The 17,749-nt window shown below is 43.6% G+C and overlaps 1 protein-coding gene across 1 annotated transcript in view; it reads left to right on the forward strand.

Annotated features, from left to right (window-relative positions):
* The first annotated feature begins 325 nt into the window (after nucleotides 1-325).
* Nucleotides 326-17,749, forward strand: part of LOC104513552 (zinc finger protein GLI2-like) — a 142,914-nt gene continuing 125,490 nt past the window's right edge. The window contains 1 exon segment of the mRNA XM_010156948.1: nucleotides 326-489. Within this exon segment, the coding sequence (XP_010155250.1) occupies nucleotides 357-489 (133 nt within the window). The 5' untranslated portion in view covers nucleotides 326-356.

A 17,749-nucleotide genomic window follows, 5' to 3' on the forward strand; every position in this document is an offset into this window, starting at 1 on the left:
TTGTCCTTTAATCCTGGAAAGCTCTTGAGAGTAGCCAGCTTTATACATCCCAAGTTTAAGTGGGGGGAAAAAACCATATTTTTGGTCCTGATCCTTTCAGGTCTTTGTCTGAAGACAATGGCGTGTAAGAATACCCATCCCTTCGCGCGCTTTCTGCCTGTAACTCCTGTACTGGCTGTGCTGCTAGAGTTACAAACCCAGGAGATTGTTGCTGTTTGTCGTTTACTTTTGAGCTCTGCCGAACCATCGGCTGCTTCCTTGTGGAGCTGATTTTTACCCGTTTTGTGAGTGGTGACCAGAATCTGGTTTTGTTTTATGTCCTGTAGGGTTGCTGAGCTGGAAGATGCACGTCTAAGATGGAAACTTCTGCTTCAACTGCTGCTGGGAAAAAAGAAGGGAAAGGTGCAGTTCTGGAGGGGAATGGCTTTACGGAGACAGGGAAGAAACCCACTCCTTTAGCAGCTGCAGGAACAGCAGTGGGACAAGGAGGTACTTTATGTTTTCCACACTTTGAAAGCAGCAGGGGTGTTTTTCATTAGACTGTAAGAATGTAATAAGTACGGTGGCATCTGTCCTCCTGTGAACATGCTGAGTTTATTGGGGTTCTCGGCTGCCGGAGGTCACAGGAACAGGAAGCTGTCACTACGTGGTGTCCAAACGTCACCGCACCGTCACGAGTCACTGCCACCCCCAGCAAACTGGGCTGGGGTGAGGGAGAGGGTGGGTGGCGAGAGGTGGCCATCGGTGAGTTAAGGTGCTCCATCGCTGCTTTGGGCTGACCGACTGATGGTGTGTGGTGTTGGCACATGGTGCCTGCTGCTCCCCCGTGGAGGCGTTAAAGGGCATTTGGCGAGGTTGGCTGGAGCTAGGGAGCACCCTGTTATCATGGTCAGGGAGGGGTGTTGTGTGCTGGCTGTGATCCTGCTAATGAGCTAAACAGACTGCACTGACTTCAGCCATTGCTGCTGCACTTTCATGTTTAGGGAGGAATTTGGGATTGTCCAGCCCCATTGCAAGAAGGTTCACACAGAAATGCCCCGACTTGCGCCGATCCTGTTAATGTTAGAAATAGCTCAGGTCCTGATTTTCTTTTTTCCATCAGTGGTTTTGGAAAGATTTTGGTCCTGATGGTGTTGAAGCCCATTGGGAAGCTCTTGTGGTCACCTATGGGTGTAGGATCATTTTTGGTGGGTGTAACACTGGCATGCAGGAGGACGTGCAGGCACATTGCTCCTGCCTCCTCCCACTGCTATGGAAAATGATGCTGGGTGGAGCAGGCAAAATACAGCCCCAGAAAACACATCACTTCCTGGCACACGTGTGCCGGTGGATTTCCAAATTGGTGCCAGGACCCTCCATGATGGCTTCAGCTGTGGGCTAGGCTGTGCCCGCTGGGGAGGAACCACACGGCCCTTGCTGGGGACTGGGACAGGGCGTAAGGAGACAAACTTAGAAAGGGCTGCACCAGCTTGGATGTGACAAGAGACATCCCAGCTGTGTAAACTTTGCAGGCAGTGGGTTTTTTTCCTCTTTAAAATATACCTTATTCCTAGCCAGAGCCTACCTCAAAATGAACCCTTCCCCTCCCCTTTCTTCACTGCAGGGTGGTTTCTCATCACCCCAGGAGAGCAGCAGAGGAGCCTGTTTCTTACACAGCTTGGCTGGAGAGTTTGTGTTTTCTGTTGACTGAGTTTTGAAGATGGTTCCCAGCCCAAATTGCTTAAATCTTTATCTATCCTTCCTTTTCAACACATTTGTTACCCAGTTTTTACTTTCACTTTGACCTGGCAAGATTCAGATGTACAGAATAAGGTAGCATCTGATAGATTATCAGATTAGTTCATGTGTTTGATAAACTTTGTTAGCTTTTGTTAGCCAAATGAAAATTTTTTTCTTAAAAAGAACTAGAAAATCTTTTACACAGTGGTGTTTGGAGGGAAAGAAAATTTCATGCTGCTGAATGGGTTAGAGCCACCTTCCTTGAGGAAAACAGCAGAAAGGGAGGCTCACTGGGCAGCAGAAATGCAGGAAAGATAGAGACAACATGTGGAAGCTTCCCATCCCTCTCTGAAGAAGCACAAGCTTTAAGAACCATGAAGCAGCCCACTTGAGCCATCATCTCCGTGACTGGCAGATCCGAGGGGCTGATTGATGCCAAAAAAGTCCAAGCATGTGCTAAAAATCAAAACCAACAGATGTGCTGTTGTGAATAAACACCTCCCCACTTGGCACTTGGCCTTGGGAATGCTTCCACTGAGGAAGCAGTCACTACATTTCCAGAGATGTGATGGAAATGAGGATGCCCCCGAGGTGGAGTGTTCATTGGCCTGTTTGGCACCCTCAGAAACTTGACTGATTTTTAAGCATCCAGTATTATATGTCCCATTAGCAGTGTACTCTAGCCTTTGGAAAGAATGATTTACGGGCTCAATATTTCTCCTTTTATTAAGAGGAAGTGGAGAAGTAAGTGGAGGGTTGTTTGAAGATGTCAGGAGAATCGTGATGAAAGCATTGTGTAATGAGATGTAAAGAGTGAAATCTATGTCATGCCGTGAAGAGAAGTCCTCATAAATGACCTAAAATGGCTAGCGGTGAAGTAGCATGCAATCGGACGCCGGCCCCGGGACTCTGCGGGTGGTGCACGTGCTTTTGTGGTTCGGCTTTCCTTTGAATTCTGGCTAGGCATAATACATGCTCCTGAAAGGGAGCAGCATCGTGCATGTGCATGTAAGTAGAAAAATTAATGCAAAGTTGTCTTATAACATCAGTTAACTGCAAGGTATGATTTAGCAGATGATAACAAAAAAGGCTGGGTAGCGATGAGACTGTACTTACGTGGTATTCATGCTGATATATTTGTTTCACTAAACTAGTGTAATTACTCATAAAAGGCCAGAAATGTACATATTTATGCTCATATTCTTACAGAAGAAAGCAAACGAGGCATAGAGATGATAATTACCATGTTCAGCTTGAGGAGGGGAACAGCTTTAAAGGGAGGGCCTTTGAGGTCCCCACCCTGCTTTGGGGCCATATGAAAAAGTCTTTATTCTCATCCAAGACAAACTCTTGATTTTATTTATTGTAGAGGTTTTACTCTTTGTACTAGCATGTGAGAAAGTGGCAGCAAGGCTCAGCTAGTACTGCAGATCACTAATCTGTAATCCAGAGCCAAACAAATGTAATTTGCAACACATTTCTTCTCCTTTATTCTACTGAGTCACACAGATGGAGTACCAACATAACATGTTTCTCATATGCTAAGGTTTTCTTTTTTCCCTTGTAGAAATGAATAGATTCATAAGGTTTTATTTATAATTAAGGTAATTGAAGCAATAAACTGAGTATTGTAATAAATATATTCTTCAATAAATAATTGAAGAATAGCTATTTTGTATTATTGTTATTTATATATTTGTACTGTATTACTATAAGGCAAGAATATGTCCAGTCTCCTTTTGTGTTTCCCTTGCTTTGGATGTTTGTAGTAAATGTTTGCAGCCTTGAACATATTAAGTTTCCGCTGTAGGAAAAGAGATTGGTATTGTTGATGCTGTACTAACAATCTGTCTCTCATATTTCTAGACTTCTGTAGCTGTCATTTTAGACATCTTCTGTGACTCTTTTTTTATAGTAACTCATTGATCAGCTATTCAGAAATTGGCCTCATAGAAATGACATTAAGGAAGTCTCTCCTAATTTTCTACTTTTCCATAAATCATGCCGGCCAAGAAGTCAAAGCTCCTCTCCTGTTTCAATAGGTGCACGTGTCTGTGTGTGACAGAGATGGAAGCTGGTTTTAATGACAGTGGGATCTATAGACTAGTCAAATCTGCAGAAGAGCCTCTCACTTGCACTGCCTCCACTTCTGGAAGGTTAACTCAAATCACTTTATGCTTAGGAAACTCTTTTGCTGAGTGCAGAAGTGCTTATGGATGCACAGGGTAGGAGACTCTGGAGCAGAGCACCACGTGAGCGAGACTGGATTGGGTTCTCCAGGCTAGCGCTGCGACATCCTCCGTATCAGCACGCATGAGGGAGCCCAGGCGTCTGGCTGGAGAAATTTAAATGAGCCACTCTTTCAAGGGCAGAGATATTTAGGAAGATGTGTTTCTCATCTTGTAATAAAAATTAAATACAAATTCTCCTAAATGCTAACTGCCTGACTTTTAACAAGGCCCAGAATGCACCTTTCCCTCTCCATCCCACCCTCGGCATGACATAAACACCAAGTTCCCAAATTGATGGTGTTTATGTTTGAAACATTTTTCTGATGTCTGGCTCTGTCAAGACTAATTTTAGCATTTCTAAAGCTGGGTAAAAATACAGCCTCATTACTTTGATGTCAGAGCATAGTTTACTATTAGTATATTCTGGGGTTTATCATTTTAGTCATGTTTAACACGGCTGCAGCAGGCATGCACTATTAAATCTGGCTTATTTTACATTCCTGTCTGGGATTATTTATTTGGAACAATTTCCTCTCTATCAAAAGACACGGCTAATGCTGAGTTTTAATGTGTTATTTACACACAAAATAACCTATTTACAACTCAGTATCTGCCGCAGGGAGAATGAATGGGGCAGTGCTCCCTTCATCCTGTTGTATCTGAGTTTAACAATCTGGATTGCTAATAGAACCATTTATCACAGGGTGGTAATTTATTTTATGTTAGCTGCACAGGTCTCCCTGCCTCTGATCTATGGAAATACTTTGTGTATAATGAAGTTCAACAAGTCATTTGGCGTAAACATGGGGAAACCAAGCTGCAGAACCAGTAAGACTCTGGCGACACTTTTTTTCCGGGAGGTAATGACTCTCCTCTGATATTAAGGTTTCAGTGGATGAAATACAGCTCTTCACCCCACGTGTGCTGTAAGGGCAGAGCATGGGGCTTTTCTGCCGTGCATCAGAGATTGGGATGCAGTTTGGTCACTTGATTTATGGGCTGGCGGGAATGCTCAGTGCTGCCGAAGTAGCACACTCAGCCCTTTCATAGGCAGAGGAGAAGGGCAGGGAGCACCTCCCACCACTCTCCAGAGGTCTTCTGTAAGCAAGCCCAGAGTGCTGTTGGCAGGGGGTCCTTGTGCAGTTCAGTTTGTCTCAGTGCTGGATTATGGGAAGACCATGTAAATGAGGAGGAGGAAATGCCATCATCCCAGCAGACTTCAGCGCACTGAAAAAATATATAGTTTGTGTGGCCTGAGACTCAGACAAATTAGAAGAACAGCTCCAATGAAGTTACCTATTCTGTCCACTTTGGAGGGGCAGGGATCTTCTCCAAAGAATGTTTTTCATTCATTTCACATTTTCCAGGGAAAGGAATATAACCAGTACAAACACACTCTTAGCTTCCATGCCTTGTATTGCTTTTTTGTATACAACTTAAAACTTTGAGATATGTGGTTTAACAGAAAAGTCTGTGTTGGCTGCAGAAGGGACAGAGGCAAGTGGTTAAAACTGAAGGATGGGAAAATACAAGAATTTAGACTGCTAAATTCTCCTGACAGCCACTGTGTCTGCTGCATATAGCTCAGTGACCCTATCTTGCATAGGGCTTCAGTGCAACGCTGCTGTAAGACTGATAGCAATTAAGAGTCTCATTTCTTCCCTGAACATTGCTATCGGTTGTCAATACAAGTAATTCTGTTGGGTCTTAAAGTGGGTTTCTTTGTCACCATAGCACTTCTGGCTGGCCAGATTGCCTACAGGTCTCTCTCGCGTACCCACTCGTGTCCCTTTGTGCAGCCAGAGGTCTCAGATGCTCAGACTGGGGTGATGCTGAGGCTGTTCCACACTTGTGGGATATCAAGGCCTGTGACTAGCTGCCAGCTTTGAATTACACAGATCACCTGACACCTGTTCTTTGGGATAGTTTAGAGGTGGATGAAGTTAAAGCCATGATGCACCATTTTATGTTCAATAAGCAGTACCCGCTATGCGGGTATGGTGGAGACCACTCTGGGAGCAACAGATTTATTTCTTCAGCTATATATGACAGAATTTTAGTGGTTAAAATTGTCACAAAAAGCACGTCTTTTCTTCTGCCTACACTCACGTTCTGCTAGGCTTTCAATGATGAGTCTCTCTAGTATCTTCTCTAAAACAGTCAGTAATCCATCTTCATTGCATAACCCTTTGCTTAATCAAGTGACTGGAGTCCTACTTTGTGGTCACTTGGGGTTTTTTTCCTCAGGGGGGAAGCCTCTTTCCCCAGCCCCTCTCTTGGTCTTCTTGTGTGGTAGCTAGCCCTGTGGGCAAAGGTGCAATTTCTGAGGATGAGTCTCTCTAGTATCTTCTCTAAAACAGTCAGTAATCCATCTTCATTGCATAACCCTTTGCTTAATCAAGTGACTGGAGTCCTACTTTGTGGTCACTTGGGGTTTTTTTCCTCAGGGGGGAAGCCTCTTTCCCCAGCCCCTCTCTTGGTCTTCTTGTGTGGTAGCTAGCCCTGTGGGCAAAGGTGCAATTTCTGAGTGGATAACCATTAATGTTTACAGACTTCTTGGTTCACATTTTGTAGCCCTTGTTAGAGTCCATATCAAAGTGTTTGATGATGCAGCAACTTCATAATAATCAGCCAGCATACATTGATTGCATACAGCTCCCCCAGATCATCATAGCAAAAGTTCCTACAATTTCAGCCCATTACAGATGAAGACAGAGTAATTTAATCTTATCCCTAACCACATTGTGGGATTGCACATCAACTTGAAAAACATTTATGGGTTTAAAATGAAAAAAGGTATTCTTCACAACCTGGTTCTGGTGCTGGTGATCCCAACTGCTAAGTGCCGCCTCTAAAACCTTTGTATTTTGTGAGTGTGTTATTATCATCATCATTAGTAATAGTTGTAATAATAATAGTTTCCACTTTCCTATGATTTTGTAAACTCCAAAAGCTTATTCTGGCAAGTGTTGATCTGTCTTCTTTTCTGTGTATCCAGTTTAGAACTTTAGTAAAGTGCCTCTCGGACAGTACGTGAACATAACCTTTCTAACCAATGCTAAACTTACCTATTTGTGTGTTGATTGCTTATAGTCAAGTAAGAAAATCTGGTGATGATAATGGATTTTATTTATCATGATGCTTTCCTGGACTGTCTCCTCTGTGCTGCCATCAATGTCCCCATAGCCTGATTTTTTTAGTCTCTTTGTCAGCTTTTTGCCTGAGCATCTGAGAATTTGCACAGGTTTTGTAAATTAATTCTCTAAACGCCATCCATTAACCATGGCATTTGAGCCTGTCATAATCACAAGGGACCAGGAATGGGACTTGTTTTTTCTGAGGTTGGCTGCCTAAATGTTAGATGTCTAGTTTGGAATCCCTCTGCATTAGGGTGGAGTGAATCACATTGCGGAGATGCCTGCTTTGTTCCCTTGAGGGTTTCATGCCTGATTTAAGGTGGCTAATGTTAGGTGGGTAAATCCCAGCATTCCTGATTTGGCCAAAATTGCAGTGTGGGTTTAAAACAAGGAACCAAGGTGGGAGTAGATTAATATTTTGAAGCCCTTCATTCATGTTTATCAGCCTGTAGCCTGATGAGTGGTCTGAGAACCCTGATTGCCAGTTCTGAACTGAAATCTCTCCCCACAGCTTCCTGGGTCAGAGGCAAACTTGACATCGAAGTGTCAGCACAGCTTGGGGAGCTGCTTCCCAGGGCTCTCCAGCTTTATACCAGCATGGAAAAAAAATCTAGTGGTTTAACCACCTGTTCAGAGAGATGGGCAATTTTAAATCCTCACTAAAAAGACAAAGGAAAATAAAGTAAATTCTAAGGCTACAAAAGGCTCCTAAAAATAACCCAAGTGGAGGAAGGCTATTAATGCAAAAGTAAATAATTATGTTAAGGGAAGCAACTAGAGAGGCCGGTTGTGTAAATCACTTTAAGGGGAACAAGCCTTAGATAAAATCCACCCTTTTATCACACAGATTAAGTCTTCCTTTTGACGCTAAATAATTGATAGGGTTTGGCAGAGCGTTCCATGGCTGCCTGTGTATAGCAGTGGGACTGCTCCCGGGGTCAGTCAAGTGGCAGAGAAAAATGTTCTTAGAAATGCTGTGCATCCAATACCAGCAACAAGAAATGGGTCTTGTATTCCCAGCACTTCCTAAAGAATTTCTGTGTGCCTTTTAGAAGATAGCCATGCGCATGGGAGCAAAAGGAGGACTTGGCATTGCTTGTCTCCTCCTTAAACTGCCCCCAGTTAAAGCAGGCAGTCTGTTTTCATGGTTTTGCGTGGTGATGAATGAGGTGCAGAGGCCTGGGAGGACACAGCCAGCCCTCTGCACCATTTTGCATTTTTTTAATTAGAGAACATGCATTGTGCTGTCTGGTGGCTTCTGGGAGCCCAGGTCCGGGGGGTTGGGTGTGTTCTCTTACTTTGATCAACCCCAATAGTGCCTGAATACTTCAGCCTCTTGCACTTCTCTCCACACATGAACATCCTGGTAAGGCAGGGAGATGTCCTTGCTCCCATTCTCCAGACAAAGGAGCATGGAGGATTTTCCAAGGCCAAAGTGGCTGTAATGGGTTTAGCTGTTTCAGGGACATGTCAAAAACTGGTTACCTCTGTGACTTCAGAAGTTGATAGGTGGCATACATGGGATATCCGTGGTGGTACGGAGGACTTAGCACAGGTCCCTTCTGCCACCATATCAACTAGCAAGTTATTCATCTCTCAGTGATGTTCTAAGTAATCACGGTCAAACGACTCAAAATCTCATGCCCTTCTGCCAAATGGAGAAGTTGTTTCTTTCCCTTCAGGAGAGTTGAACACAAGTTGTTTATTCATCACATAGTGTCTTCGCGAACATCACGTTGCAGCAGTCAGTACCGTTCTTTTGGGTTGCGTAAGGATACAAAAATGTTCAGTAGCACTAACAAGATTTTACTGAATTTAAACTCGTTTTCAGCAGTGCCTTTGTTCACTACCTGGTACAGTGGGCTCATAATTAGGGAACTACAATTTTTTCCAGAACCAAGTGGGACATAACTTGCAGAAACCTTACATTCTGAAATAAGTCAATATCCCACGAATTCTGTGTGGGTTCTGTTTGGCAGAAAGAGTTCTCTGATCTTAATGGTAATGAGAGAGACTAAACCTCAGCCAAGACTGTAAGTTTAGCTCTTGAAGGAATGAAGTGGATATAGTCTATTCATGCCAACTGCTTTAGGATTATGTTAAACTCATGAGTTTACATGTGTTTGGAAGTGACCTGCACTGGATGTTCTGTGACTCCCATAGTGGTCTTGGGTTGAAATCAGGCAAACGTTGGTGGAAAGAACTGAGCAACAGTTTGAGCATGTAGGCTGAGTCCAAAATGAAAATAAATTCTTAGAAAGTTGATTGTGATCCCACATGAACGCAAATGAAAAAGAATTCACACAAACTTGTCTTAAATTAATTCTGCCTTTTCTACTGTTTGTTAGAGAGCTTCATGGGGTTTTTCTCCATTTTTATACCTCTTTCCTTCTCCTGGAACTAGGAGAAGGAAATTAAGACTGTATTCAATTGAAAATGTTTCTGTTTTTAGTTAAATTGTAAACTAGAATAGGAATATTGCAAACAAAATATTTATATTTACTGCCACTAATATCTGTTATTTTTAAAATACAGCAACAGCAGGGATTAAATGGTGCTGTTTTGGCCAGAAAGCTGTTCTCTTCTCTTACAGCTTCTGACTCTGACAGGTTTTCAAAAAAATCATAGCTTGCAACAGATGCATCCTTAAGTAAACAGTTAAAGTAGATGTTTTGATGACTTCAGTTGTATTGACATAAAAGATCAGTGTCTGAGTGTTTCTGAAAACTATCCAATAGAGGAGGTATCTTCCTGTGTAAGCCCCTGGCTCCTTGTGCACGCCTTCAACAATAGTTTTGTTGTTTAAACAAAATGGAGATACTTCTGCACCTAATGAGATTCTCTGAACCTAGAGAGAGTGATAAGGGCTCAGCACCCCTGACCCTGGGTCCAAAGTGTTGGGAAATGTTTAGATTTTCCCCAGGTGAAATTCTGTGCTCTGTTTTTGATGGGGGGAAAGAATGATTTTTCTCTGCTCTGCTTTTCTATCTGGGGCTCACCTTGGTTTATGCCTGCTCTTTGTGTGCTGGACCAGCAGTAATGGGGGGAATTAAGCACCATCCTTAGTTCCATGCTGGCTGGTGTGGACATTGGTTTTCCGTGTGAATGCAAGTGCCTTCTTTATCAGGCTTTAGGTTAAGATAAATCTTGCTCATAGCAGTTCACAGGTAGAGCTAGTGATATTCTGAGGCACTTAGAGCCGCACTTTAAAGTGAAAACAGAAACACAAAGTTGAGGACTTCAGGCATTGGTTTGCACGTCCCTTTTTAACGAGAGGAATTATTGTGTGTTGTGGGAAGCTGACCCAACTCCCAGAGGCTGCTTGTGTAAAGATACTCAATTTTTTGGTGGCTCCCTATGGTGAGGGCAAAGAACTGAGCCTGGAGAAAATTAGTTTCAGTTCCTGATCCAGCCCCAAACTTCCTTCATGATTTTGGGAAAGCTGCTTGATTTCCCTTTGCTCCATCATTTATATAATGAAGTTGTGTTGTTCTTTGGGCCTCCAGGCCCATCCATCAGCATCTGGTTAGCATGTTTATGGCTTTGGTCATACTGAAGCACTTAATGGGTCAGTGTGCGCAGTTCCCACCTCCCCTCCCTCTCCCCCGACTCCATTGCCTACAAGAGGGTGCTGCTGCCCCTGGGCACTGTGTTACAAGGGTGACCTTGTTCCACGTGTCTGAGGTGTCAGCGTGCTGCTGTCAAAGGGATCCAATAAAACAGATTTGCAAGGTTAGGGAAGATAAGGTTAAGTTTTTATAGCAAAGGCATTTTCAATATCTATAGTGGGGAGACCGTTTAGGGATGCAGAGATTGACTGTATTCTGAGGGTCAGACTGCTGTGGACTAAGAAAGTTTTTCAGATGATCCTACCTGGCAAACTCAGTTGGAGAATGTCATGTTGTTAATAGCTGTGTAAGTCTTTTGTATTGAAACAAGAGAAAAGGAATTTTCCCAGTTTAGGAAGGTTTCCTACATGAATAATCTATGGGTGAGGTATATCAAATAGTTTGCTGAGGTTCAAGTACCTAGGCAGAGTTTTGGACAGACCTGGATCAATTTACAGAAATCATGCAGAGCTTCAGGGTTTCACCCTGACCCAAGCAGTAGACAGTGGTTTTAGTGAAGCCTTTTGTAATTAGATTCTTAAGAAAGGTGTTTTTTCTGGGGACCAGGTGATGGAAAGAGAAGAAAATGACTGATGTAGGGTGACCGCTTCAGAGGAAACCTTAGTTTCAGCTTTCCTTCTCGTTATCCTTCTATGCACATGTACACTAATACTGTAATCAGCTGCAGTGGAGCTGGCAATACAATTATGTGGTGCAATTTTTTCCCTTTGGAAAACTCTGGAGGAACCTTCTTGTGCTGTTACAAAGATGTCCTTAAAACGTGTTTACTGCAGGGTCCTGTATTTCAGATGCTGGAGCACTGACTCTTAAAATAGATGAGAGATGGCCAAATGTGTGGAAAATGTTTGCATCTCTCTTTCTGAGCTCTGTGCATGATGCACCACTTCTGTAAGCAAGCAAAAAGGGTTGGGAGGTGAAAAAAGAGTTTTGCAAATTCCTGTGCTGCTTTTAATTCCACTCGTAACAATGTCTTAGCAGCTGAAATAAGATCCAAGGCTATCTTTTGGCCACATAGTCACTGACACTTGAAACAGGCTAGATTTATCTGTAGTTACTAAAAAATATATAGCAAAATGAAAGTCTCAGACACTGAGTTCATGTGCATTGCCCATTGTAAAGATAAGTAACGGCTGTTATAAGATCACTTAAATGGTTACCTTTGGGACATAAAAGGGATCTTTGAAGACAGTAAGTCTTAATACAGAAATGTTTACTCATAAAAAATACATTTGGAATGGGGGAGGGGAACACATTTCCTATTAATGTGGTTTTTGCCTTTTATGGCAGGTTGTAGCAGGTCTTTAACCTCTGTAGCATTTGAGCAGGGATAGAAATGAGCTTCTCCAAGTATCAGCCCAAAGGGCCTTTCCTAACTGCCCGTATCTGTGGCATCTCTTGTAGAGGTGGTTTTAGTTTATTCTTCCTTTCTGTGACCCAAATGAAAAGCTATTCTTTTCTGACTTAAAAACCTTCCATTAGTTAAGTCCCGAGGGCAGAATAAAAATGTCCTCCTGAATTTGGTTCACTTAACCTTGTATTTTGTGAGGTATGGGGCTAGTGGCCCAAACACAGTGGGACTTTGAAGGCTGTGTCAGCCAACTAAGGCACGAGAACAGGAGAGGGAATTGGCCCCTGAAAGCCATGGTTGTAGATAGCGCAAAGGAGGTATGATGTTTCTCCTGATGCTCACAAAGGGTGCAGATGTGTGAGCCCAGCATTCCCAGTTCTGCCTCTGGGTGCACATGAAGTGGGTGGTGGCTCATGCTGCTTGTGAGTTTTCTGGTAACGGTTCTGCAGGCTATTTTGAAATACTTTTTCTAGACAACTGTTACGCTCAGTATTTGATCAGTTCTGTGTGAACACGTAACTAGGGAAGATGTGATTTCTGCTTCAAAGTTTTGCAAAAGTATTACTGGATTGGGTAAGACACAAGGTGCCAGCAGTCTCAGAATGGTAGAGAGAAGTGTATTTTATGGAAACCATGGTGGGTGATAGTCAAAAGTCTTCACTCAGATGAGATGATTTACAGAGCAGCAGAAGTAGCCTGGACCAGAGATGTGGGAGGAAGGCTGAGTTCTGTAGAGGAATTGGAAGGCCTTTGACCAGAGATGTGAGAAGTCTGTAACAGCAGGGTTTGGTCCAAAAGACATTATTTTGTGGGATCTTCAAGAGGAGAACTTGGTAGCAAAGGGAAAAGTTGCAAAGTATTTGAACAAAAATGTGTTCATAGAATCGTAAGAAGGAACTGGCTGGGTGCAGAAAAAGACAAAAGGTAGAGAAGCTCGAAGAAAGTCCATGTTTGCTGTGAAGTTGAGGTTACCCAAGCTGATGTGACTGGATTTCTGATTAACTTTTTCTCTAAGCCCATGTACCAGTGCATAATTAGTTCTCCACACGCCCATGACACGGCAGAACTATTGGTGGACTTTGTTATTGTTATTCCAAAACAGGATGCTCACCCAGGCAGTAATTCTTTAGGTAAGTAACATAAATTAGGTTTTGAGTCACATACTGACCTGTCTTTGTAGGTAGTACAGCATGTTCTGGTCACGTAATGAGACAGAGGACAGATTAAACGAAAGACAGGCAGGATTTTCATTCAGGAAATTGGTATGGTAATGACAGATATGGGGTCTTGGCATGTTTCAGATAGACTTCATCTCGCCTCTTCAGGTAACAGATACAAGCATGGGTCTCGCTTATATTCACCCAGTCAAGCATGAGGAAGTAACAAGTTCTCTGGGGAGGCTGGTATTTAATATCTGCCTGATGCTCGACAGAGAATACTAATACAGATCCCAGGTTTTGTGTGCTCTGAGAATGCAGATGGTTGGTAGCAACATGTCTGGCCCAACAGCCACATCTCTCTTAGCTCCGTGGCAGAGCTGCCTGGATTTTCATCCCCTGCTATTTAGATTGTACAAACAATGTGTAGGTCAAAGAAGCTTTTTGCTGACTTTCCTGGGAGATTTTGTGGAGGGTTAGTGGGTAAGAGAGGGAGGGGCATGGAGGTTTCTGTCAGGGTATCCCCCCAATGGGTAAGAGGAACAGCAACATCAACTGTCCCAAACGTCTCTTGGGCAGGACAAGCCAAGTGCTGTGATGCAGTGAGGGCCACAGGGAGGGTTTGTGTGCGAGGAGAGGCTTCAGCCAGCTCCGGCGGTGTGTGCATCCTCTTCCAGTGCAACGGAGAGGTGAGAGGGAGGGTGGCATCCAGGCCTGCCACAGCCTTGTAGGAAGCCCTGGAGATCCCACAGCTTGTCCTCAAGCTGGAGCGGGGAAAGGACTTCTATGAATCTTGCTTTCATACCAAAAAAGGGGGGGAAAAAACCCAATCCAACTCTGCAAGGCTCCGTATAAATCAAGGCAATAAAACTGCCTGTGGTCACGATCAAATTATATGGTCTAAATCTATATAAAAGAACTGGAGCGAGTTCAGTCCAGCACTAATGTCCCTGTTGCTGTAAGCAGTGAACAGGATGGAGGAGGAGGAAGACGAGGGAGGGCAGGGACACACTGGCCTCCCGGCACCAACGCACCGGGGAAACAATTTGCTGAGGTGCTTGAAGTACATGTTTTCAAAATCTGCTTGTGTCCATAAGGGTTTGAGAAGAGGATGTCGTCTGCTTACTCGGTAACTTGTGTGTGGCCTGCATGTGGTTTCAGATGCTTGGCCAAAACCAAATAATCTCTCCTTTTAGGAAATTTGAAAAGTATGCATGTATCCCAAAAAAGAACAGAGAATGGCAGGGATGTCCCATGCTCCTGCCGCGGCGTGTTGTGTAATCGTGGCACCGTGTGTTGGCGAGGTATGGAGAGACGGATTGCTGAGCCTTCTCTGCTAGGAACAGGGACCAGATATTATGATGTGGGCTTTCATGAGACTCTGACTTAATAGGTTGTTTTTTAACAGGAGAAAAGGCGACCAGGGTGTGTCGTATATCTTCAGAATTCAGCTGAATGCTGCAAAAATGTCCAAATTAGGACATGGTACTTACTAGAAGTGAAATAACAGAACCAGTGAACTTTCACAGTGAGAAGAACTTGCAGATAAAGTTGAAATTTATGGTGGTGTAGGAGATTTTTAAACTGAAGGTTTTGGCTTCTTTTCCGAGTACCCTGGCCACGCTGACAAGTTTATAAATCTCTGTGGTGTTTGGCTAATATCCTGGGGATCTGCACTGTCCTACTCGGAAATGGTAGCTGCCTTCAGTATTAATTAAGGGCTGTATCAGGGAGAGTGGTGGGAGCAAGAGGAGTCTTTCAAGTGCGGCAGCTGCCGCTTTCGGAGGAAATGAGCGGAGAGGTTACACACAGCCCGAGAGCTGGAGGGATGCCCTGTGTCTGCACAGCAGCTGTGCGGGGCCGGCCATAAGGTGTGAAAGACTCGGCTTGGGGGGAAACGTCAAATCTCCTGGGTCAAGGCGGGGGAAAAAAAGGCAGAAAGCTAAAGGCAGTAGCAGGTTTAGGCACAATCCATTAAGGACCACTGCAGACTTAGATGAAGGAAATGGCACCAAGAAATTTAATAACCTGTTATATTTATGTAGCACATTTCATCCTCAAAGCATTTTACGAACTTAATGATGTGCAAACTATGCACGCACGTATCCTTTCATCTGCCAAGGACTATAGCTGCCTTGGGTGTGAAGCTTGATGATGGTCACAACAGTATACGACAGCAAGTGGAAAATGCTGTAACTGACTGAACTGGGAGCAGGAACGTTTAGGAAGGCAAAACTTAACCTTGGGCAAGACAATGGGTAGTGAGAACTGTTGTGCTGGCAAAGGGCACGTATGGCAATATCTTTGTGACTATAATCAGTCAGTGATTAATCTTTTAGAGATCCCACCAGATACAGCTTTCTTTAGGGAAAGCTGGAAAATTAACCTGAGCTGGCTAGAAATCTGGTATGAGCTTGCTTCAGTGCCACTTGGCAGCCTCCCACCTCAGAAAGTCCTTGCTGACTCCGACTCACATGAGCTGTTTTTCTGCCTAAGATGTAACAGGATGAAATCACGAGGTTTTACGGATGGTGGTGTGATGTCCACTTCTTTAAATTTTCTCACTTAATGGCATTCTTGTCTCAAAGGAAGAATGTTTATTTTTTAAAAGGGTCAATAAATGAGCATTAGAAATCATAGATGTACAAGTTGATAGTATTTCAAAGTTGTCAGGAAAGAAAAAACCATACCACACCAGCAGCTTTGCCATGTTGTCTTCCTGAGCAAGTTCTGTATTTTCAGGCATGATAGTTTTCAATGTCACCTGCCCTGTAAGAGTTTTGGTGTGCTGTCTAATCCCCCAACTTAATGAGTTCTGCAGGGATGCACCATGATAGCTAAAGATCATTTACCTGAATTGCTTTTTAATTTCTGGAATGGGAAGCTGCTTGTGCAGCAGGATAATTACATTATAATTTACAGCAATCCAAAATCAATAAATTTAGTCATATTGGGATAGAGAAGGAGGGTGAAAAATCCCCCCGCCATTAAATTATTTCACACTCTGTGCTTGATGTTCCAAGAACTCCACAATAAACTTTGGGGGATGGGAGAGAGGAGTGGAGAACCACCGGCTTCCTGAGAGTGGTCAGTAAATCAGCTTTGCCTGGTGATTTCTATAGTGAAATAACACATGGTTGTGTTTGCAGAAGAGGTCAAATACAGCAGATACTGTCCTCTTTCTGATTTACTTTCATTTCCGAGTATTAAAGGAGAGAAAATGCTTTGTACTCTCTGGCCTCTTATTCCAATAGGGGAAAGCTGATGAACCACCAGCAGCTACAAGCTAAACCCAGGCACCTGCCTGAATGTAACAGTACAGTTGGATAATTATTGGGGTATATCACTGTGGGTGGGAACTGTTGGGTTTTAAGCTCATGTTATCTTCGTCAAGACAAGCTTGGAAGCTTTTCTCTAAGTTAGTATTTTTGCCATGTATAAGATGCTGGGTTTATTGCAGGGGGAAATTAATGAAAGCCCATGATGTGTGTTGTAAGGAGAACAGGCTACGTGGGCAGTGTTTCCTGAGTTTCGGAGCCTCTGCTTCCTCCCTACCCCTTATCCAGTAGGGACTACATGAGGGGATGGTCTTTTTTTTTGGAGAGAGAGAGAGAGAGAGAGAGAGTCTTCAAAACCCTGCAGTTCTCTGGCTGCTGGAAGGAGGAGGAAAGGAGGGCGGGGTGACCTTGCAACGAGAGGGTTGGTCTCGGGACCTTTGTATCTGCCGCCAGCACCTCTTCAGTACAAGCCAAGCTCTGGCAACACCAATGCTGATGTAGCCGAGCCCTGGGCCACGGGACCAGTGGCATCCACTGTGCTCCATGTTTTCCAGGGCCCGCCCAGGAGTCAGGTTCAGTTCCTGCAGGGGGGAGGAACGGTAAATAGGCACAGGTAGCCCAAACACATCCTCTGTGATTTAAGAGAAATATTATATGAGCAGGCAGTTCAAAGGGGTTCAGTTGGGCACATGGAGATTGGAGCTGTGGTTTTGGTTATTTTTTTTTCCTTCTATTTTCTTTAAAATACAACAGCTTCCTGGTTGTATTAAATCTCACCCGTGTCTTCACTGAGGTATGGCCTTCTGAATTCATCTCACAGGAAGATGTATTAGGCGTTTCTGGACTTCCCCCACTCAGACTGACTCGATTTTATTTTCCCTTTGAAACCACAGAAAAGCTGTCGATGCTGCACCCAAAAAAGGATGTTGTATGAAAGGAAATCAGTTTCTCTCTTGTATTTGAGAAGGATTATGATCTGGCATGACCTCATTATGGGTTAGGCGAGGATATTTCTGGAAATACTAATTAAATACTTTTTCCATCCCTTGTGCCCTTGTAGCATGCGTAGACTTTATAACAAGAAAAAGAGGAAAAAAAGCTGTCTGCAAGGAATTTTTTTAAGCTCTTTCTCCAGTCAAAAGAAGGAATCACAGTTACAGGCATCGTAGCAATATTACAAGCTATTAAACAAAGTTTTCTTAGTTGTGATGAACCAGAGGAAAATAATTATCTGAAAGAGTAAAGCTGGG

This window comes from Eurypyga helias, unplaced genomic scaffold (genome assembly GCF_000690775.1).
Source record: "Eurypyga helias isolate BGI_N326 unplaced genomic scaffold, ASM69077v1 scaffold3378, whole genome shotgun sequence".
In the NCBI taxonomy this organism is placed as follows: domain Eukaryota; kingdom Metazoa; phylum Chordata; class Aves; order Eurypygiformes; family Eurypygidae; genus Eurypyga; species Eurypyga helias.